Raw genomic sequence first — 24,687 nt, forward strand, 5'->3', positions numbered from 1 at the left:
AAATAGCTAAAGTAATCCATTTTCTTTCATAGTTTCTCTAAAATTTTCTTGTCAAAAGCATTGGTGCTTATGGGTTGTTTTCTTTTAAAAGTATGCTTCAGCAGCAACAGCAGAGAACCCTGGGAGGTAGGGGTTTTTAAACTAGCCCTTGAAAGAGTTGCCCATTTTGGAGGATTTGCTATGTGCCATGTGTGTTGGCAGAAAAGAACAAAATTTTTAAACCAGTTACCAGGCTGTAAAGCTGGTTCCTGTTCTTCCTAGACTGCTGATTCCTGGAATGTTACTTAAACTCCTCGGAAGCCTCAGTTTGCTTATCTATTAAAATAGGGTTTATAATTGTCCTGCTCATTAGAAGAGGTTCTCATGTGCTAATAAATTTGAAAGTGCTTTGAAAAACTTTTAAAGGGTTACACAAATGTAAAGCATTATTTTAATTTATTAACTGGGAAAAAAGCACTGCATTTTGGAATCAATAGTAGCTCATTTATTGAGGTTTTACTTTGTGCCAGGCACTGTTCTAAGTGCCTTATACATGTTACATAATTTAATAACAACACCTTTTGAAACAGGTACTGTGTTTATCATCTCTGTTTTATGTATGAGAAAACTAAAAGAAGGTTAAACGATCCCTAGGTTATATAGCTAGTAACTAGTTGGATTGGAATTGGAATGCACTTTTTTTTCCTAAATTGTGGCAAAATGCACACAACATAAAATTTATCATTTTAGCCATTTCTAAGTGTTTACTTCTGTAGTATTAAGTAAATACATTCACATTGGTTTTTTTTTCTTTTAAATTTATTTATTTATTTATTTTTGGCTGTGTTGGGTCTTCGCTGCCGCACGTGGGCTTTCTCTAGTTGCGGCGAGTGGGGGCCACTCTTCGTTGCGGTGCGCGGGCTTCTCATTGCGGTGGCTTCTCTTGTTGCGGATCACGGACTCTAGGCGTGCGGGCTTCAGTAGTTGTGGGGCACGGGCTTAGTTGTTCCATGGCATGTGGGATCTTCCCGGACCAGGGCTCGAACCCGTGTCCCCTGCATTGGCAGGCGGATTCTTAACCACTGTGCCACCAGGGAAGTCCTACATTCACATTGCTGTTTTAACTATCTCCATCGTCCATCTCCAGAACTTTTTCATCTTCCCCAACTGAAACTCCATACTCATCACATACTAACTTGCTGTCCCTCCCCCATCCCCCCACCTCCCTATTCCCAACCACACCAATAGCAACCACCATTCTACTTTGTCTCTATGGATTTGACTACTCTAAGAACCTTATATACGTGGACTCATACAGTATTTGTGTTTTTGCAACTGGCTTATTTCACTTAGCATAATGTCTTCAAGGTTCATCCACGTTGTAGCATGTGTCAGAACTTTTCCTTTTTAAGGCTGAATAATATTCCATTGTATGTATGTACCACATTTTGTGCCATCATTCATCCATTGATGGACACTGGTTGCTTCCGCCTTTTGGCTATTGTGAGTAATGCTGCCGTGAATGTGGGTGTACAAATATCAGTCCTTTTGGGTATATGTATACCCAGAAGTGGAATTGCTGGATCATATGATAATTCTATTTTGGATATTTTGAAAAGTTGCCATACTGTTTTTCACAGCACTTGCTCTGCTTTACACACCCATGTAAATGCACGAGGGTCCCAGTTTCTCTACATCCCCTGCAACACTTTTTTTCCTTTTCCCTTCCCTCCCCTCCTCTCCCCTCCCCTCCCCTTCTTTTTTTTTTAATAATACCATCCTAATGGTGTGAAGTAGTATTCACTGTGGTTTTGATTCGCGTTTCCCTAATGACTAGTGATGTTGAACATCTTTTCATATACCTGTTGGCCATTTTTATGTCTTTGGAGAAATGTCTATCTGAATCCTTTGCAGATTTTTAAACTGGGTTGTTTGGGTTTTTTTGTTGTTGTTGAGTCAGAGTTTTTAAAAAATATATCCTGGCTATTAGTGCCTTATGAGGTATGTGATTTGCAAACATTTTCTCCCATTCTGTTGGGTTGACTTTTCACCCTCTTGGTAGTATCCCTTGATGTGCAAAAGTTTTAAATTTTGATTAAGTCCAATTTATTTATGTTTTCTTTTGATGCCTGTGTTTTTGGTGTCATATGTAAGAAATTACTGCTGGATCCGCTGTCCTGTAGCTTCCCCAGTTTTTAAATCTAAGAGTTGTATGTCTTTCTTTCCTGTCTGTTTGTCAGTTTGCATTGGCTTCTGTTTTTCTGTATATTTATAAATTATTGAAGCTTATGTCTGTGTTTTCTCTCTTTTCTTGCCTTGTTTCTTTTTTGTTGTTGTTGAACTATTTGAAAGTATTATAGAAAAATAATGGCATTTTTCTAAATAACTATAATCCTGTGATCAGTACTTCCTTGGAAATGGGCACATGAGGCCCCTGCCTTGTGCTCTGTGTTTGAGAATACCTTTCTCGAATTTTTCAAAGTCCCTCCAGCCCCACCTCTCCTCCCCGCCTCAATACCTAAAAGGCAAGGCGCCCCAAGTGCTTTTCTCTAGGAGTCTCATGTTGAGAATTATAGTAAATTTTCTAATTACATTGAGAATAGAAGCTTTATTTTGCTGATATTATTGTTTACCACTGTACACCTTATTTTCCTTCTAAATTGTCTTTCTTGTCTTTATTTTTATGTATTCCTTTAACTGGTTAGTATGTACATAGTTAATGTTATAGTTATTAATTACCTTTCTTCTCATTTTCCAGTACCGAGTTGAAGCTCTTGGAGGAGGCAACCATTTCAGTCTGCAGGTCTTTAGGTAAGGAGGAAAAATGAATGTGTTTGTGTGCGTGTGTGTGTGTGTGTGTGTGTGTGTGTGTGTGTAATGTGTATATATATATGTATGTGTGTGGAGACAGTTATTTCAAAATTTCTGTTACAGATTTTGCTGGTGCAATGTGAATTGAATTAATGAAGTGATATATTTTTGTTGATGATGATAATTATAGTTGTACTAATAATTATATTCTTGGTGCTCATTGATGCCTCTAGAGGTTCTCATTCAGTTAACAGCAATGAGACACATGCTTGGTTTATTTGCAGTAGTGGTAACGGACTCCGCCAAGCCATAGAGCTTATTCTTTTTACAAATTTTGAAATACTGAGAAAAACCCAAAATATTCTTTGTTTTGTAGTTGCATGTATAGTTCCTAGAGAATATGGGTCATTCATGCTTTGCTTTGCCAACTGCGCATACTATATATGCTGTTGCTGGCTGTGTTAACTAGAATAATTATCACTCATTAATAGGAAAATATATTAGGAATCTTCTCAAATTAGTAATAACAACTTGGTGTTATGGTAAAGTGCATGGGCTCTGTTACTTACTAGCTGAGCTTTAATTTCCTCATCTAAATTGCAGGATTCTCATGAGGAAGAAGTCAGATAACATATGAAACATCCAGTATAGTGCCTAGCATCTCGTTATTATTCATTATTTATGTCAACGAATGTTACCTTTTTTTGGACCTCATTTCTCAAATACTTTACTTTCAAATTGGTAGCAGTTGGAAAGAAATGTATGTTTTAAAAAATGTGAATGATTATACTTACATTTCATTGTTGCTTTGAAAATTAGAGATAACGTATCTGTGAAACGACTGGTGGACAGGAGCTTAATAAGTGATGACGAGCTTGTTTTTAAATCAAGCTTATGGATATGCTCCATGTAAGCTATGTGGCTAACTCCCATATAAGTTACTCTGCCAAAAACAGTCTTTGATGAAATATTTTTGCTTTTAAAAACAAATTATGTTGGTAATGATAGAGGTGGTATTATAATAGTTGCCTTGAATTTTGTCTGGAGTTATAACCATAGATTTGAGGATTTTGCGCTAAATAGAGCTGACTTTCAAAAACCTATATGACAGTTTGCTGAAAATTAATTTTATGTAACAGTGATATTAATGCAATTATTATGATGATGGTTTTTAACGTGACCTTGGGGTTTTACAAAAATAACATTTTAAAATTGGGAGTAATAGTTACTTATTAATACAATGTGGAAAGCATACTAAAATGTAAAAAAGGCAGTAATTGCTCATATTCCACAACCCTGACATAGCTATTGGTAATATTTTGCCTTCTGTTATTTATTCTTTGGATATACACTTACATGCATATTAAATACACATACTCAATTATTTTAATCTGTGTTTTTCACTTGATATTATGTATCTAAGTGTGTCATTCTATATTTAAAACTACTTTGGAGAATAGCAAAAAAATATATATATACATTTAATTCCCCAAATTCTAACAATATAGTAGTATAGTTAAAATTAAAGTCTTCCCATATTAAACAGTGCAGGAAATCACTGCTAATCTTTTGTGATAAGATCAAAATTTTATCAGTATTCTGTGTGTATTGATTTATATGCACAATTTTATGTAAGTGGTATTATTTCTATGTTGTTTTCACTTAGCAGTATTCAGGAACTTCTTTCCACATTAATAGATATAAATGTCTATCAATTTTAAGGGCTATGTGGGTATGTAACAATTCTCTCTCTCTCTCTTTTTTTTTTTTTGGTCTGAAAATGTTTTCATTTTTCCTTCGCTTTTGGAGGATATGTTTGCTGGGTGTAGAATTCTAGGTTGGCATTAATTTCTTTCCATACTTTAAATATACCATTCTGTTATTTTTCTGGTTACTCTCATTTTGGTTGAGATTAAAGCTGTCAAAAAAAAAAAAGCTGTCAATGTTAGTGTTGTTCCTTTGAAAACAATGGAGTTTTTTTCTTCTGGATGCTTTTAAGTTTTTCTTTTTTGTCCTTTGGTTTTCAACATCTTAGAATATGCTGAGGAGTATTTTTCCTTCCTTCTCTCCTTCCTTCCTTTTTTCTCTCCTTCCTTCCTTTCTTCTTTCCTTCCTCCCTCCCTCCCTTCTTCCCTTTCCTCCCTCCCTCCCTGCTTGAGGTTTGTAGAGCTTGTTAAATCTGTGGGTTGATGTCTTTCATCAGTTTTGGAAAATTCTCAGCCGTTATCCATTTATACATTGTTTCTGTCCTATTCTGTCTCTCCTCTCCTTCTAGGGTCTCTGTTATATTTGTGTTAACATTTTCATTGTGTCGCATAGGCTTGTTAGGCTCTCTCTCTCTCTCTTTTTTTTTTTGTATTTTACCTTCTTTTTTACTTTGTCTCTGACCTTCCGTAGGATATTTTTTTATTAATCTGTCTTTAGTTTACTAATCTTTTTTCTGGTAAACACATCTATTGAGATTTTTAAAATAAAATTTTAATTTCAGAATAGCTTTAGATTTATAGAAAAGTTGCAAAGCTATGTAGAGAGTTCCCATATAACCCTCATCAGTTTCCTCTGTTGTCAATATCTTACATTAATATGGTACATTTGTCACACTAAGGAATCAACATTGGTACATTACTATTAACTAAACTTGACCCTTTATTCAGATTTCACTAGTTTTCCCAAATGTCCTCTTGGGCTTTTTTCTGTTCCAGGATACTACATTACGTTTAGTCATTAAGTCTCCTTAACCTCCTCTTGTCTCAGATTTTCCTCAATTTTAATGACTTTCAGAGTTTTGAGGAATACTGGTAGAGTATTTCCAGAATGTCCCTCAGTTCGTTTGATGTTATTCTCATGGCTAGGTGGGGGTTATGGGTTTGTAGGTGGAAGATCACAGAGGTGACGTGCTGTTCTCAACACATTATATCAGGGATACATGCTATTAACATGAGTTTCACTGATGATGTTGACCTTGATTATGTGGCCAGGGTTGTTTTTGTCCATTTTCTCCACTGTAAAGTTGTGCCCCTGCCCTGCTGTTGCCTTCATTTTGAAGGAGAGTTTTTCTGGATACAGAATTCTTAGTTGGCATTTATTTTTTCATATATCATTCTGTTGCTTTCTGATAAGTCATTTTTTTGTTACTGCTGTCAAGATTTTGTCCTTGCCTTTACAAAATTTTAAAATTTATTCTTTATTCTGCTTGGGGTTTGTTGATGTTCTTGGATACGTAGATTAATGTTTTTCATAAATTTGGGGATGTTTGTGGCCATTATTTTTGTTGGGCTTTTTATATTATCTTTATTACTTTTTTCCATGAATCTGCACATGAGGTTCTCAGGGTCCAAACAGATTTCTTATTAAGTATCTCACAGTGAATTTTAAGTGCATTTCCCCCACTTTTTCCTAGTTCTTACCTGCTAGGATAGTGCTATGAGAGCCAGGTCAGTTGTTTTATGTGAGGAGGTGAGGTTTGCTCTGTGTTTGGCTTGTTTAATTCTTACCAGTTGTTTTCTGGGACTTGTCGCCTCTGAATCTGTATAGCAAGGTATTGGGTGGGATGATTAACATAAGTTTTCTGGTTGGGGTAGACAAAAGTACTTTCAGGCAGTTAGGCTTGCTAATGATCCATTGATTACCAAATAAAATTTTAATTCAGTTCTATAAAATTTGTAGTTAGTTAAAGTGTTTCCTGTTTTTTGGGGAAAAGGACTATCCTGACTCAGCCTTTTCATGAGCTTGTATCTTTTTGTATTTTTTCATGGGTATTTTATTTTTAATTCTTTATTTAAAAAAATTTCCCACTCATACAGAGGCAGACAGAATAATATAATGACCTCCTGTATGCTCATCTCCCAGTTTCAATCATTTTCAACTCATGGCCAGTCTTGTTTCATCTGTATCTCTCACCTATTTATTGACGTATAGATATGTACAGAAAAGTGCACAAGTAAAAAGTGTATACAAAACAAGAAGCATATCCTCACATAATTAATTTGACACAAACCTCTGGCATTATATTATTTCATCCATAGATATTGTGATATGTATCTCATAATAACAATTTTTTAATGGAAAAAGTACCATTATCTACTAAAAAATATTGCAAAACATCCACTGACTGTTCAAATTTCTAATTGTCTCAGTTTGTTTGAATCAGGAGCCAAATAACGTCCATACGTTATTATCGGTTAATATGTCTTTACATTCTTTTCAGAGCTAGGTTCCTCCTGAATTTGTCTTGCCTTTTTTCCCCTCTCAATTTTCTTATTGAAGAAAGTGGGTAGTAGATTTTCCCACAATGTAGATTTTGTCGATTGCATCCTTATGGATTGTTAACATGCCTCTGTCTTCTATATTTATGGTATATTGGTTATTGGATCTTGGAGGTCATGGGTATTTTAGTGAGATACTGGGAAAGGTTGTTTCAGGGGCTGGAAGCAAGGTCAACCTCTCACCCCAGGTGGAAATCCTCTTTATAATACCCTTGTCTGAGTATTACCTGGAATTTGCTTGAACTCCTGTGGAGATGGAGAATTCCTTTTTCACAAAGCCAGTTCAGTTAACAGATTGCTGCAAGTTCAAGCTCTAGAGTTAAATGAGTTAGTTTTCCATTACTGAAGTATTATCATTACTTGAATTTTACAGGTGAAGAAACTGAGGCATGGGGAGGTTAAGTAAGTTGCCAGGTGTCACACAGCTAGTCAGTGCTGGAGCTGGGCTTTGAACGTAGTCACGTTCTGTAGTCCAGTTCCACGTGCTTTTCTGCCTTCCTGTCAGATATCCCCTGTTCCTACTCTGGTCCTGAAGCGCCTTCAACTTCAATGTAGCATTTGATTTTTGCCAATTAAGTTTGATCCTGTTAAATTCCACTGAGGTATTTTGGAATATTGAGTCTACCATTGAGTATTGTTTTTGAAACATCATTAAGTGTACTTAATTTTATAAATTTATGACCCCATCTACATCTTGTCCAAAAGAGTACTATGGAAACTTAGAATGTCATCCACATTAAGACAGGGAGTTCTGTTTGTGAGTACCTTCTTAGTACCTGACACAGTGCTGGGCACATGTAAGTAGCTCCATGAAGACATGCTGAATGAATGAAAAGGGTACACAGAACTTTAATTACATCAATCTAGTAGTCTTGGTTGTTCTTTCTAACAACACAGTGTTTTTTGTTATTTTAATGGCTAACCATAAAATTCAAATGATTACTTATAAAGCCATTCAATAATGAAGGGGCTGTTGAATGAACACAAGATTGTGAAGTTGGGATTCCGAAATATGGTTGAAGTCCTGTCAGCCTCAGCATTTTGTTTCAGTATTTTGTTTTGATTTACAATAGCTATGAAATATTAATTCACACAGAGACGCACTTGCGCACATTAACTGGTTTTTTTTTGTTTGGTTTGGTTTTTTTTTGGCTGCGTCGGGTCTTAGTTGTGGCACACGGGACCTTTGTTGAGGCATGCGGGATCTGTCGTTGCAGTGTGCGGGCTTCTCTCTAGTTGTGGCGGCACTCGGGCTTCTCTCTAGTTGTGGCCTGCGGGTTTTCTCTCTCTAGTTGTGGTGCGTGGGCATGGTTGCCCCACGGCATGTGTGATCTTAGTTCCCCGACCAGGGGTTGAACCCGTGTCCCCTGCATTGGAAGGAGGATTCTTTACTACGGGACCACCAGGGAAGTCCCCTACATTAACTGGTTTTAAGAAAAACCGTTTGTCTTGAAATCTCAGCATAGTCTTTCATTAAGCTAAACCCAAAGCTTAAAAGTAGGAAATTTTTGATTCAGAGTGAAACTCTAACAATATCTAATCACGTGTCTATTCTGAATTATGGAATCTGGACAAAACCTGCCCTAACTTAGAGCACAGGTTGCCCCTTGCTACTCACAGTGGGGCTCTCCACCCAGCAGCAATGGGCATCACCCAGGAGACTGTCACAGCTGCAGAATCTCAGGACTCACTTCACACATGCAGAATCAGAATTTAAACTTTAATGAGAATGCCAAGTGATTTAAATGCACATTAAACGTTGAGAAGCACTGTCAATGTCAGTAGTGTGGGTGGCTGTGGGATTCTGTGCTTCCAGCAAGCTCCCAGGTGACGCTTTCGCTGCTAGTCCGTGAACCACACTTGGATGAGCAAGGTGCTATACATTTTATCACTATGAGAAGATTGTACAGTTACTTGCATCTACTCTCAAGCTGTGACACATACCCAGCAGATAGACCTGGGTTAATTGGACAGTTAGTGAGCGCTACGCAGGTGGGCTGTAATGGTGTACTTATTCCTACGTATATCTTTTCTTTACAGTTTTGGATTCTGAGAGGAGGTGGCTGTTTTCTCCTACAGTTTCTATTATTTCCATTTGTAAATCATTTTTCATTGTTTAGAATTAAGACCAAGCAGCAGTTTCTCTACTTGCTACTTTCCCCAATTAGGTTTGAAATTGACAATAAGGTTCATCCCTGAACAACTTCAATCTGACATTTGGTTTTATAAATGTTATGATATGCTCATTTTGATTTCAGTTCTTAACTTTAACTTTTAAAAACCTTTTCTTCTCTTGCAGTTGAAAACAATCCTCGAACAGGAAACCTTGGTGCACTAATTAAGGTCTTCCTGTCTAGAACCAAAGAACTAAAACTTTCAGCAGAATGTCAGAAGTAAGCTGGATGATTAAATCACACTCTCTCTATATTTAATTTATATTTAACAATATGAGTATTTTTCATTTATTGGTAGAAATAGGGTATGGTCTTGGAATTGTTCTCATTATTAAGGCAAAAAGTAAAAGAGGTTTTAATTTACTGTCCAGGTCATTGTAGTGAGATTATAAATTCTGGAATCTGATTTCAGCATTTTAGACAATCTTTAGAAATATATCCTTTAAGAAGATGAATTGTGTAATTATTATTACAAAAAAGGTAATTTTCTCCCATTTCCAGTGCTGGTTGTATCTAATTTAAATACAATAAGTCCCCTACATATGAACCTTCAAGTTGCAAACTTTCAAAGATGTGAAAGTGTGTTTGCATATCCAGTCACGTAAGTTAGTTCACGTATCTGGCGTACATTGTCACATGTGTGCATGCTCTACAAGTGGTCGTGCTTTTGTGTACTTTACAGTATTGTATAGAGTACCGTAGTACAGTATCTTTATTTCAAGCCCAGGATGTCTAGAAGCAAGTGTAAAAGCAGCGGTGGTGTAGCTGGTACTGCTAAGAAGTGCCAAGTGATAACGATGGAAACAAAAGTGAAAACAATTTTGAGAGTGGAGCGAGGCGTGTGAAAAGTATTATAAACCTACTACAGTACAGTACTATTTAGCCGAGTTTGTTAGTTGGGTACCTAGCCTAACTTTGGTTGGACTTACAAACAAATTGGACTTATGAACATGCTGTCAGAATGGAACTCGTTTGTATGTAGGGGACTTACTGCAATGACTTAGTGTATTATTTCATTCCACATTTGTTTCCTTTATTTCTTTCATATTAGGTGAACGAAGGTTCAGATTAGATATTATGGTTTTATATTTATATAGTGGAAGGTTCACCTTTTATGCACTCGAGCATTTTTTGAAACCATTTTTGGAGGGTAGTCTCTTAAAAGATTGCTCATTGCCCTGTTTCCAAATAATTTATATTGAATCCAATTAAAATTGTTGTGAGTCCATGATTATTAATACAAATAGCAGATATTGTATTGTACTGTGTAGCTGGTGATGCCCCATTTAAAATTTTGGCTGTGGGGACTTCCCTGGCGGTCCAGTGGTTAAGACTCCAAGCTTCCACTGCAGGGGGCATGGGTTCAATCTCTGGTCCGGGAATTAAGATCCCACATGCTGCAGGATGCAGCCAAAAAAAAAAATTTTTTTTTTGGTTGTGTATTTGCATATATTCTCTTTATGTTACTATAGTTTTAATTTTTTCTATTTTTAGTTTTCTTTTCTTTGAATTGCCTGTGTATGGGGCAACTATAAAGTTAAGAACAAAGAGCAGTCATGCCTAAAGGAAAAAAATTTTCAAGTTGACTCACTATGTAAAATACACAGAATGAAATATGAGGTAAATTATAGTAGATATCGTTGGTCCAGTGTCATAAATCATGAGCCATAAAAAAAAGGTATGCACATTGTTCTAATATTACAAACCAAATGGGCAAAATGATTGAGAAATCAATGGACTAGAAATAAAGTGATTGTGCTCATGATTAAATACTGATTCTTGTGTAATTTTACTCTCTCCTTTCTAGCCACATCTTCATTTGGCAGACACACAATGCTTTGTTTATTATTTGCTGTTTGCTGAAAGTGTTCATTTGTGAGATGTCAGAGGAAGAGTTACAACTTCATTTTACTTATGAAGAAAAATCTCCTGGCAGTTACAGTAAGTATTGCCTTTGAAGATGTTCTGGTATAACGTGCGTAACATATAAGGATAGAATTTGAAGAATTAGAAGTATAATTCTGAAAATTCTACTTTTCCTCATAATTTTTTTTTTTTTTTTTTTTTTGGCCACGCCGCCTGGCACATGGGATCTTAGTTCCCTGACCAGGGATCGAACCCGTGAACCCGGCAGTGAAAGCATGGAGTCTTAACCAGTGGACCGCCAAGGAAGTCCCAATTTTCATTTTTAAGTGACCTGACACCATCACTCTTTCTTCCCCTATATTAATTTAAATGAGCTGAGACACTTATAATTTTTTGCTTTTTTCTCTTTTTTTAAATAAGGGGGATGGTAAGATTGAGACTTTTCTTTATTTTGACTTCTATGTATATGGGAAATAAAAATAAAAATCACAAATATTCCTTTCAGGAAACAAATGTCAATTTAAATACCATTACTAGGCCAACACATTATTAAGGGAGACAACCAATCAGAATTACAGATTTTATAAATGTTAAAGGTTACTTTCATAGGACATAACAGTCTCTGAGTCTGGGTATCTCTGGGACTCCTTGATCAGAAATAACGTTTTTAAGTATAGTTTTATGATGCCAAAGTATATTGTCTTTTTCTGAAGATACAGGAAAAGGTTACCATTTTCTCCTGATACTGCCGAAATTTTTTTTTTCCCCAGTAGTTAGGAGGGCCTATAGTTTTCAAGATCAGCTGCTGGTGTTTCATTTCTTTTTTTGTGTGTGTGTGTGTTTTTTTTTTTTAATCAGTCATCAATTTTATACACATCACTGTATACATGTCAATCCCAGTTGCCCAATTCAGCACACCACCATCCCCACCCCACCGCAGTTTTCCCCCCTTGGTGTCCATATGTTTGTCCTCTACATCTGTGTCTCAACCTCTGCCCTGTAAACCGGTTCATCTGTACCATTTTTCTAGGTTCCACATACATGCGTTAATATATGATATTTGTTTTTCTCTTTCTGACTTACTTCACTCTGTATGACAGTCTCTAGATCCATCCACGTCTCAACAGATGACTCAGTTTTGTTCCTTATTATAGCTGAGTAATATTCCATTGTATATATGTACTGCAACTTCTTTATCCATTCGTCTGTCGATGGGCATTTAGGTTGCTTCCATGACCTGGCTATTGTAAAGAGTGCTGCAGTGAACATTGGGGTGCATGTGTCTTTTTGTGTTTTTTTTGTTTGTTTGTTTGTTTTTTTATACTGCAGGTTCTTATTAAGCATCAATTTTATACATATCAGTGTATACATGTCAATCCCAATCGCCCAATTCAGCACACCACCATCCCCACCTCACCGCAGTTTTCCCCCCTTGGTGTCCATATGTCCATTCTCTACATCTGTGTCTCAACTTCTGCCCTGCAAACTGGCTCATCTGTACCATTTTTCTAGGTTCCACATACATGCATTAATATATGATATTTGTTTTTCTCTTTCTGACTTACTTCACTCTGTATGACAGTCTCTAGATCCATCCACGTCTCAACAAATGACTCAATTTCGTTCCTTTTTATGGCTGAGTAATATTCCATTGTATATATGTACCACATCTTCTTTATCCATTCGTCTGTTGATGGGCATTTAGGTTGCTTCCATGACCTGGCTATTGTAAATAGTGCTGCAATGAACATTCGGGTGCATGTGTCTTTTTGAATTACGGTTTTCTCTGGGTATATGCTCAGTAGTGGGATTGCTGGGTCATATGGTAATTCTATTTTTAGTTTTCTAAGGAACCTCCATATTGTTCTCCATAGTGGCTGTATCAATTTACATTCCCACCAACAGTGCAAGAGGGTTCCTTTTTCTCCACACCCTCTCCAGCATTTGTTGTTTGTAGATTTTCTGATGATGCCCATTCTAACTGGTGTGAGGTGATACCTCATTGTAGTTTTGATTTGCATTTCTCTAATAATTACTGATGCTGAACATCTTTTCATGTGCTTCTTGGCCATCTGTATGTCTTCTTTGGAGAAATATCTATTTAGGTCTTCTGCCCATTTTTGGATTGGGTTGTTTGTTTCTTTAATATTGAGCTGCATGAGCTGTTTATATATTTTGGAGATTAATCCTTTGTCCGTTGATTCGTTTGCAAATATTTTCTCCCATTCTGAGGGTTGTCTTTTCATCTTGTTTATGGTTTCCTTTGCTGTGCAAAAGCTTTGAAGTTTCATTAGGTCCCATTTGTTTATTTTATTTTTATTTCCATTACTCTAGGAGGTGGATCAAAAAAGATCTTGCTGTGATTTATGTCAAAGAGTGTTCTTCGTATGTTTTCCTCTAAGAGTTTTATAGTGTCCGGTCTTACATTTAGGTCTTGAATCCATTATGAGTTTATTTTTGCGTATGGTGTTAGGGAGTATTCTAATTTAATTCTTTTACATGTAGCTGTCCAGTTTTCCCAGCACCACTTATTGAAGAGGCTGTCTTTTCTCCATTGTATATCTTTGCCTCCTTTGTCATAGATTAGTTGACCATAGGTGCATGGGTTTATCTCTGGGCTTTCTATCTTGTTCCATTGATCTATGTTTCTGTTTTTCTGTCAGTACCATATTGTCTTGATTACTGTAGCTTTGTAGTATAGTCTGAAGTCAGGGAGTCTGATTCCTCCAGCTCCGTTTTTTTCCCTCAAGACTGCTTTGGCTATTCGGGGTCTTTTGTGTCTCCATACAAATTTTAAGATGATTTGTTCTAGTTCCGTAAAAAATGCCATTGGTAATTTGATAGGGATTGCATTGAATCTGTAGATGCTTTGGGTAGTATAGTCATTTTCACAATATTGATTCTTCCAATCCAAGAACATGGTATATCTCTCCATCTGTTGGTATCATCTTTAATTTCTTTCATCAGTGTCTTATAGTTTTCTGCATACAGATCTTTTGTCTCCCTAGGTAGGTTTATGCCTAGGTATTTTATTCTTTTTGTTGCAATGGTAAATGGGAGTGTTTCCATAATTTCTCTTTCAGATTTTTAATCATTAGTGTATAGGAATGCAAGAGATTTCTGTGCATTAATTTTGTATCCTGCAACTTTACCAAATTCATTGATTAGCTCTAGTAGTTTTCTGGTGGCATTTTTAGGATTCTCTATGTATAGTATCAGGTCATCTGCAAACAGTGACAGTTTTACTTCTTCTTTTCCAATTTGTATTCCTTTTATTTCTTTTTCTTCTCTGATTGCTGTGGCTAGGACATCCAAAACTATGTTGAATAATAGTGGTGAGAGTGGACATCCTTGTCTCGTTCCTGATCTTAGAGGTAATGCTTTCAGTTTTTCACCATTGAGAATGATGTTTGCTGTGGGTTTGTCGTATATGGCCTTTATTATGTTGAGGTAGGTTCCCTCTATGCCCACTTTCTGGAGAGTTTTTATCATAAATGGGTGTTGAATTTTGTCAAAAGCTTTTTCTGCATCTATTGAGATGATCATATGGTTTTTCTTCTTCAGTTTGTTAATATGGTGTATCACATTGATTGATTTGCATATACTGAAGAATCCTTGCATCCCTGGGATAAATCCCACTTGATCGTGGTGTATGATCCTTTTAATGTGTTGTTGGATTCTGGTTGCTAGTATTTTGTTGAGGATTTTTGCATCTATATTCATCAGTGATATTGGTCTTTAATTTTTTTGTAGTATCTTTGTCTGGTTTTGGTATCAGGGTGATGGTGGCATCATAGAATGAGTTTGGGAGTGTTCCTCCCTCTGCAATTTTTGGGAAGAGTTTGAGAAGGATGGGTGTTAGCTCTTCTCTAAATGTTTGATAGAATTCACCTGTGAAGCCATCTGGTCCTGGACTTTTGCTTGTTGGAAGATTTTTAATCACAGTTTCAATTTCATTACTTGTGATTGGTCTGTTCATATTTTCTGTTTCTTCCTGGTTCAGTCTTGGAAGGTTATACCTTTCTAAAAATTTGTCCATTTCTTCCAGGTTGTCCATTTTATTGGCATAGAGTTGCTTGTAGTAGTCTCTTAGGATGCTTTGTATTTCTGCAGTGTCTGTTGTAACTTCTCCTTTTTCATTTCTAATTTTATTGATTTGAGTTCTCTCCCTCTTTTTCTTGATGAGTCTGGCTAATGGCTTATCAGTTTTGTTTATCTTCTCAGAGAACCAGCTTTTAGTTTCATTGATCTTTGCTATTGTTTTCTTTGTTTCTATTTCATTTATTTCTGCTCTGATCTTTATGATTTCTTTCCTTCTGCTAACTTTGGGTTTTGTTTGTTCTTCTTTCTCAAGTTCCTTTAGGTGTAAGGTTAGATTGTTTACTTGATATTTTTCTTGTTTCTTGAGGTAGGCTTGTATAGCTATAAACTTCCCTCTTAGATCTGCTTTTGCTGCATCCCATAGGTTTTGGATCGTCGTGTTTTCATTGTCATTTGTCTCTAGGTATTTTTTGATTTCCTCTTTGATTTCTTCAGTGATCTCTTGGTTATTTAGTAACGTATTGTTTAGCCTCCATGTGTTTGTGTTTTTTACATTTTTTCCCTGTAATACATTTGTAATCTCATAGCGTTGTGGTCAGAAAAGATGCTTGATATGATTTCAGTTTTCTTAAATTTGCTGAGGCTTGATTTGTGACCCAATTGTGATCTATCCTGGAGAATGTTCCGTGTGCACTTGAGAAGAAAGTGTAATCTGCTGTTTTTGGATGGAATGTCCTATAAATATCAATTAAATCTATCTGGTCTTGTCATTTAAAGCTTCTGTTTCCTTATTTATTTTCATTTTGGATGATCTGTCCATTGGTGTAAGTGAGGTGTTAAAGTCCCCCACTATTACTGTGTTACTGTTGATTTCCTCTTTTATAGCTGTTAGCAGTTGCCTTATGTATTGAGGTGCTTCTATGTTGGGTGCATATATATTTATAATTGTTATATCTTCTTCTTGGATTGATCCCTTGATCATTATGTAGTGTCCTTCCTTGTCTCTTGTAACATTCTTTATTTTAGATTCTATTTTATCTGATATGAGTATAGCTACTCCAGCTTTCTTTTGATTTCCATTTGTATGGAATATCTTTTTCCATCCCCTCACTTTCAGTCTGTATGTGTCCCTAGGTCTGAAGTTGGTCTCTTGTAGACAGCATATATATGGGTCTTGTTTTTGTATCCATTCAGCAAGCCTGTGCCTTTTGGTTGGAGCATTTAATCCATTCACGTTTAAGGTAATTATTGATATGTATGTTCCTATTACCATTTTCTTAATTGTTTTGGGTTTGTTTTTGTAGGTCCTTTTCTTGTCTTGTGTTTCCCACTTAGAGAAGTTCCTTTAGCATTTGCCGTAGAGCTGGTTTGGTGGTGCTGAATTCTCTTAGCTTTTGCTTGTCTGTAAAGCTTTTGATTTCTCCATCAAATCTAAATGAGATCCTTGCCGAGTAGAGTAATCTTGGTTGTAGGTTCTTCCCTTTCATCACTTTAAGTATATCATGCCACTCCCTTCTGGCTTGTAGAGTTTCTGCTGAGAAATCAGCTGTTAACCTTATGGGAGTTCCCTTGTATGTTATTTGTCATTTTTCCCTTGCTGCTTTCAATCATTTTTCTTTGTCTTTAATATTTGCCAATTTGATTAATATGTGTCTTGGTGTGTTTCTCCTTGGGTTTATCCTGTATGGGACTCTCTGCTCTTCCTGGACTTGGGTGTCTATTTCCTTTCCCATGTTAGGGAATTTTTTGACTATAATCTCTTCAAATATTTTCTCTGGTCCTTTCTCTCTCTCTTCTCCTTCTGGGACCCCTATAATGCGAATGTTGTTGAGTTTAATGTTGTCCCAGAGGTCTCTTAGGCTGTCTTCATTTCTTTTCATTCTTTTTTCTTTATTCTGTTCCACAGCAGTGAATTCCACCATTCTGTCTTCCAGGTCACTTATCCGTTCTTCTGCCTCAGTTATTCTGCTATTGATTCCTTCTAGTATAGTTTTCTTTTCAGTTATTGTATTGTTCATCTCTGTTTGTTTGTTCTTTAATTCTTCTAGGTCTTTGTTAATCATTTCTTGCATCTTCTCGATCTTTGCCTCCATTCTCATTCTGAGGTCCTGGATCATCTTCACTATCATTATTCTGAATTCTTTTTCTGGAAGGTTGCCTGTCTCCACTTCATTTAGTTGTTTTTCTGGGGTTTTATCTTGTTCCTTCATCTGGTATATAGCCCTCTGCCTTTTCATCTTGTCTATCTTTCTGTGAATGTGGTTTTTGTTCCACAGGCTGCAGGATTGTAGTTTTTCTTGCTTCTGCTGTCTGCCCTCTGGTGGTTGAGGCTATCTAAGAGGCTTGATGGGAGGCTCTCTGGTGTTTCATTTCTTAGCATTAAAAGTTACAACCTGGAAAATAAAAGGGCATAATGGGATTATTAATAACTAAAATACGGGGAATGTGGTTTTGCACCTACCCTTCATGCTCGTTTCTCTCTTTCTCAAGGCAAAGGCACTGTTGCTTCTGTGTTTCCTGGGTTCATTTTTCAAAATACACCTCTGCCTTCATCAGGCTTTCTTGCCCACCTAGAGCTTTATACATTGAATATGTTTAATTTACTACCTTGAGAGTCAGCCTTCTATATTTGTTAAACATATACTGATGTTTAAATGGTTAGAGCTTTTAATCAGGATTGTATCTTGTATGTGTTAGTTTTGTTAATGCTAGGCTTTGTTTTTCTGGTACCAATAGTGCCAAAACATAGTTCTGTTTAGTAAGTTGCATTCCTTTCCAGGAAGTTCTGTCAGCAAGAATGGAGTGAATGTTTTTCCCCGTTGGGCCTGAGAGCATAGTCCAACCAGCACCTGCAAACCCAGTACTTTGTTTTGCATTATGTCACAAAAATTAGGCAAATATTGTGCTTTATTTAACACAATATCATTTTTATTTTAATATAAAATCATTTTTTTCCATTACTTACCATTGAGCAAATTGATGCAGTTGAGAGATACACTGTGCTTATTTGGGGACCAAACATCTTCCCACAGTACCCTCTCTGTACCTGCACTCCCCACTCATATCCAGGCTTGAGAAGCATGGTTTTGTTGTACATCTCAGGTAGCTTCATGTAGAGGCAGGACAAAAACGACACTCTTCAACCACGGCCACTTTATCAAGATGGTTGTCTCACTGAAAGAGCTGTCTGTGAGGTTTGATAATTGGTGATTTTGTGTGCTGACAGACTGTCCTGTTCCTTTATCCAGTTGGCAATTCAGGATTTTATACATGCTCTTCTGTTCTTTTCATTTGTAGCTGAGCTGCAGTTTGTCTACCAGCTTAAGTCCAGTGAACACCTCCTTAAGGTTAAAGACTTGCTGTTTTTGGCATGTGTAATTATTTTCATCTTAGCCTTAGGTTGTTAGTTTGAGATTTCTACTTCTTATTACTAGTATAAGTTCTTTTTTATATTTTCTGTCAACGTCTTTTTACAGTTTGTAAAAGTGTGATAAAATTAAATGATTGCACAGATACTGTTGAATGGGAAAAAATGGAACCTCACTCTGAAAACATCCATTTGTTAGCCAATATATGAATATCTGACTTAGGTGTGTAAAAGACTGTTCAGGGATAGGTAAGATACAGTGGTAAGGGTTGTTTGAAGGTTGAATTGACAAAAGTAGAGGAGCATCTGCAAACAATTGAGCAACTCAACCGAGGCATTTTAGGATTGTTGGGTTATTACAGCACACTGAATTTTTTGTTTATCCCAACTCACTGTAATACTGCCGTGGTCAGATGGATATTGCCGCCATATTCAGTGAAGCCATCTTTATGAGGGTGGTATGACTCTTAGTCCGCTCTCAGTTTGTAATTGAAATTCCTGAGGATTTCATATTTGAACATTTTCCTGTAGGCTATGTATGATGTGGTAGTAGATTGTTTGCCAGAGAGAATTTGTATCATTATGCAAACATAGCTCTTTCCACTATTCCATGCCTTCGAGAATAGTCAAGGGGACAAAGCCAGCCCTAGGCAAAACTGTGAAGTACTACAAAATTGTTTGCATTCTCCCTTTGCCTTCAATGCAAGTTTTCCTTTCCTCTGTCTTGGTATTATGTCCTATTTTTGCTGACATAATAACTGATATTTATTTTACATTTTTTATACATAAAGCCAATCTTTTAAGTCCTTAGGGGCCTAAATCTGTTGCTGGCTTCTGCAAACACTTATGGTAGCTTGTTTCCTTATGTCTTTGATGGTGCTGACTGTGAGCTTTTATTTGTTTGATCTTAACCTGAGGCCCCAAATAAGGGTAGGATTTGCATTTGCTTCTAAAGGGATCCAGGGGCTGCACCATAGGCCACTTCAGTCTCCTTCAGCAGTTCTCGGCTTAATGTGGCTCTCAGGTTCAGCTTCCCAGTGGCAAGTCTGAAGACTTAGTCTCTCAGTAGCTGGCTTCATCCTCAGGGACACCCTACCCTTAGAGTTTGCTTATTGCTCAGTGTTTTACTCTGGATTCAAGCCACGGTTTGTTTGCTTGTAGCAGTGGTTCTTTTTGGTTATGGTGCTGGGGTCCTTGGAGATTTCCTTTACTTTGTGGAAGCCCATCAGTGTACTAAAGAGTGTATTTTAACCAAGAACTCGTTGTTTTGTACAGGAGGGCCCTTTGGAGTAACTAGTCCACAATACTGCTGCCAATTATAGTTTCTTTACAAATATTTTTAATTTTTTAAATGAGGGAAGATAACCTTAGGAGATTGAGAGACTGAAGATAAAAGCAAAAAAAAAAGTAAAAAGGTGGGGGGCGAGAAGCTGTAAAAAGGTCCAGGGAAGTAAGAGGCACTAGGATCTGGAGCACAGAGAGGGAACACAGGTTTGCTCTGGAAGAACGTGCCGCCTGTGTCCCTGAGCGGGCAGGTGTCGGGGCGCCGAGGAGGAGGGGGAGCAGGAGGAGGAACTGCACCTGCCGAGAGCTGGGCAGAGCAAGACGTGTGGGCCTGAGGAGCCTGGGAACCAGTTAGCACAGCTTTGTGCAGAGTAGAAAGAGACCAGGCACTTGTCAAGTCCAGGTAAAAGGCTTGCTTGACTACGTTTCCTTGGTGCAGAATAGTTCAATACATATTTATTTTTAAAAATCATCTATTTTGTAGGACTTGCTCTCAAGCATAGTAGATTAAACATAGATGATCATCTTTGCTTTCTCCTGAAACCCCGATAAAAGATCAGTAAAGGGATTTTTAATAAGTTATGAATTTATTAGGTTAAAGAGAAAGAGAGGGGGGCACAATGTTTTTTGGGTTTTTTTCTTTTTAAGTCTATTGAATTTGTTACAATACTGCTTCTGTTTTATGTTTTGTTTTTTTGGCTGCGAGGCATGTGGGATCTTAGCTCCCCGATCAGGGATCAAACCCGCACCCCCTGCGTTGGAAGGCAAAGTCTGAACCACCGGACTGCCCGGGAAGTCCCCACAATATTAGTAACATTTTGCAAGTTGGAAAACTGAGTGATGCTGAGCTAAACTGACCAGTGGAAGCTGGGAGCTCAATGCCTTCAGGGTTGGAGAACTTCAGAGAAAAGCCAGTTCTTGCCGCAGAACCCTGGAGATGCTTAGGAATTGGAAGTGCCAGGTGTCTCTGAAGGCAGACAACCAGGGGGGTTGATGGAAAGATCTCTCCCCTGTCATGTACAGTCATGGGACCACCCCTTCCCCAGTTTAGTACTAAAATCTGCTCTCTGTAGAGGCTGGACCAATGGGGCCTCCCTTTGTGAGCTCTTGGGCACAGTGGAGGCAGTGGTGTACCGAGAACAGGGTTAAGAGAAAAAGCTACAAAAGGGAAGAGTGAGGCATCTTGACTTGGCTTCTAGAATGCTAGCACTGGGGTTTTACCTACCCCACTTTCTTTCCTGCCAGAAGACGAGTGGATACTCTTCTGGAGAAAATGAACCCAAAACAGGGAAAGACTTATAGAAACTGACGTTTAGGTGCCCCTCAATGAAGCAGCTCACAACCCACCTGTGGGAACCACCGCATGGCAGGCTGTGCCATTTGTCTCCCTCTGGCTGGTAGATGGGGAGTCAGGGATCCCATACAGGTGAGAAAACTTATAATTTGTGAGAGACCAAAACAAACAGAAGAAAAAAATTATATGAGATGGAAATCTATGGGAAAAAAATCCTTAATCACACCTCTTCAACACAACCAATTTCCTTTTCATTCCCCTCTGGCTTAAAACCTTTTCGAAACTGTTTGGAATTACCTTCCAAATCCGTGTTGTATTTGTTTTACTAAATGCAGTGGAGGTAAATCTCTCTCCTTTGAAAGTAGCTTTGATTTTTTCTCATGGCCGAGGTGCTTTGGCTCCCACGATGGCAGGGCTTTACTGCTCTTTCCTCTGCTTGAGCTGGTCCCTAGGGCCTGGGGCCGCTGTCGCTCAACAGGTGAACCACAAATTGTATTGTGGGGGGAGGTGAGTGATTTTGGTTTTATTTCTGTCTTAATATAAAACTTAATAGTTTAATCTCATTAGTTATAGATAAGTAATGCAAAACCCCCCCAAAAAACTCCACGATAGTTGAACAATGTGACTCAGAGAAAAAAGAAAGCGCAGATTTATTCTTTTAAAATATTTAGCATATAAGATCTGTAATCTGACTTTGCAGAAGAATAAAGTGCTTCTAGGGACTCCTGACTTGTTCTTTGGTTATTTAATAGGTGATAGTGGGATTCGTGATATTTCTTTCTCTCCCCTTCTTTCTTTTATGTAATCAGTGGAACAAAATGAATTAAATTTTACTAATTGGCACATTTTATAATGAAACCTCAAAGAGTATATTATCCTTTAGGGTAATTAGAAATGTTTCTGTTCGACTGCAGTAATAGCAGTCCACCAAAATTATTGCAGATTTTATTGGAATGGTTGTGCGACACAGGTTTATAAATATTGTAATGCACGGAAATGTAGACCGGTTTTATTTTTAGAAAAGAGTGAATCCATTTGCTTTTCCTTAATTAATTTATGGAGGCATATTTGATTTTGCTAATTAGAAGTTTAAATATGATTTTTAATACTTTAGAATAATTCCAGTATTAGCTTCACAGTTAAAATAGACAGTAACGTAGACTCTGTCATGTTTTTTCTGAGTAGAAGTTTATAGTAAGTATAATCTAGCTATGTGTCTTCATCTTAAGGAAGTCTTTTGCTCGGAACTTTCAGGCACTCTTTGCAGTGTAGCTCTGTTAATTCTTAAGTTTTAAGTACCTGTATTAGCACAGTATTGGGCAGCATTGAGAAACTGACAGTTTGACTTTCTGAATGCAGGGAAAACAATGATTAGCTCTCTGTCTTTTAATATTCCTTCTAATAACTACGTGTAACCTGATTTAATTGACCCATATGTTTCTTTTTTTCTGGCTGCTTCTTTGTTTTCCGTCAGTGCTGTTTTTTCCCCTTCCTCGAATGAGTGCTTTAAAAATTTTTCTTTTCTCTCTCTCTTCCCCACCCCTCCTCCCCCCAACTCTGATGGAAGGCGTTTGGTTATGACAGTATTTTATTATCTCTGGTTGTCTCCCTAAGGCCAAAGTAAGAGAGTTGAATCTTAGTCCGTGATTCTGAATGGGTGCCGAACAGAAAGCACTAACAGGGACTGGCCACAGCTTAGTTTCAGGTGTAGATTTATTAGAGCTGTGAGGGACCATAATCTTGTCTTTCTTTCTCTTTCTTTGCACCTTCCTCTGCTGATGCTCATAGGGACCCGGGAAGTAGCATTTGGGCTTTAAAATGGGAGAACCTCAGGGACAGGGGTGGGATTTCAGTGACCTTGGTCTGCAAACTATTCGTAATAAGAGTTTGTATTTATTAGTTGTTTGAGATTATTTGTAAATTGGGTATTTAAGTCAAGAACTTGAGTATGTGTTGATTAATGTGTAGGCTGTCACCTTGACGTGTAAAGTAATATGTGGTATTTCCGACCTGTCCCCTAACACGGCTCAGCGTACTCACCAGGGATTTGTATTTAGGGTCTTCAGTGAAACATGGATTGGTTGACTGGATTTTTTTCCAGCTTTGTGTAGAAACAGGTCTTTAAAAGTAATTTGTAAGGTTGGTTTTTTTTTCTCCTTTGGAAGTCTGAATTTGGGTTAAATCTGAATTCTGCCACTTACTCTAAGTAAACTAACCTCTCTGAGCCTTGATTTCCTCATCTGTAAAATGATGATGATCATACCTGATCCTTAAGAGTTATTGTTAGGATTAATGTGAGCTAGAGAGAATGGAATGCTCATGATTTAAAATATTAAAATATTTAACTGGAGATATAGAGGCAGTTTAAAACACTTTAAGAAAGATTAAAAACACAGCTCTAGATTGTAAAAGTTCACAACACAGTAAACACGCTGAATCTCTGCAAATTTCTTTACTCAAAGAACATCAATTTACTTTGTCATGAACCTGCAAATTTCAAGGACTTTTAAGATTCTCTTTCCTGTGAGAAATGCATGAATGTGTTACTATAATTTTTGGCAGGTGAGTTTTATATTTACTTGTTTTTATTGAAACTAAGGAAGATATTTGGCCTCACATGAAAGCTAAGTGATATAAATGCTGCTTGGAAACTAATGCAATCTGAGTGACTTTCTTAATGTAAAACCTGATAAGCAGTCACTCTTCACTTGTTGTGAAATTATTTGCTTCTAGATTAGCCCCAGAAATAAGGATGTAGTATTATGCAAGAATGTTTTTGCTTTAGTAAATGGAAGTTGTCAGAGATTTCACCTGGAATTTGCTTATTCTTGCCTTTAGTTTTGTTAGAACTTTGGCCTTGAAATGCTACTCTTTACTTGTATGAAATGGATTTATCATTATTTTCATTAGTATTGTATTACATTGGTAACGAAGCTGTGTATGTACTCCTTAATTAACCAGCTGTAAACTTGGCTGAGGTCATGATGTGGATGGCACATGGAACCAAAGAGAGGATCTTTGTCACCATTTTAAGATTTGAAAATTAGATGTGTTTACACCCCGGAAGGAAAAAAATCCAATCAAGCACCATCTGTGTGTCCTGAGTACTTGTTCCCTCACCTTCTGTAATTAAAAAACTTGTGCTGGGGACTTCCCTGGTGGTCCAGTGATTAAGAATCCGTCTTGCAGTGCAGGGGACACTGGTTCGATCCTTGGTCGGGAACTAAGATCCCACATACTGCGGGATCTACTGAGTATGTAAAGCCCGCGCACCGCAACTACTGAGCCTGCGTGCCACAACTAGAGAGCCCACGTGCCACAACTACAGAGCCCTTGTGCTCTGGAGCCCGCGTGCCACAACTAGAGAGAAGCCCATGTGCCACAACTAGAGAAAAGCCTGCGCATCGCAACAAAAGATCCCACATGCCGCAGCTAAGACCTGACACAACCGAATAAATAAGTATTAAAACAAAAAACCATGTGCTGGCTGCTTGGCTGAACCAGGGGTATATTATTAAACTGGCTAACTTATTTGGTCTAAAATGTTCTTTAGGGAATCAGTGAGTGATTTTAAATGTTCTTGCTGGGTCTGGGTCACCACATTCT

The 24,687-nt window shown here is 37.4% G+C and overlaps 1 protein-coding gene across 5 annotated transcripts in view; it reads left to right on the forward strand.

The window, feature by feature from the left end:
* DYM (dymeclin) overlaps positions 1 to 24,687 on the forward strand; it is a 387,454-nt gene that overhangs the window by 53,058 nt on the left and 309,709 nt on the right. For all 5 annotated transcript variants that reach the window (XM_082416575.1, XM_082416571.1, XM_082416573.1 and 2 more), the window contains exons 3-5: positions 2,738 to 2,790; positions 9,355 to 9,448; positions 11,037 to 11,170. In XM_082416575.1, coding sequence (XP_082272701.1) covers positions 2,738 to 2,790; positions 9,355 to 9,448; positions 11,037 to 11,170 — 281 coding nt within the window. The remainder of the gene's footprint in view (positions 1 to 2,737; positions 2,791 to 9,354; positions 9,449 to 11,036; positions 11,171 to 24,687) is intronic.

The sequence above is a fragment of the Balaenoptera physalus genome (assembly GCF_965194825.1).
Source record: "Balaenoptera physalus genome assembly, chromosome: 12".
In the NCBI taxonomy this organism is placed as follows: Eukaryota; Metazoa; Chordata; class Mammalia; order Artiodactyla; family Balaenopteridae; genus Balaenoptera; species Balaenoptera physalus.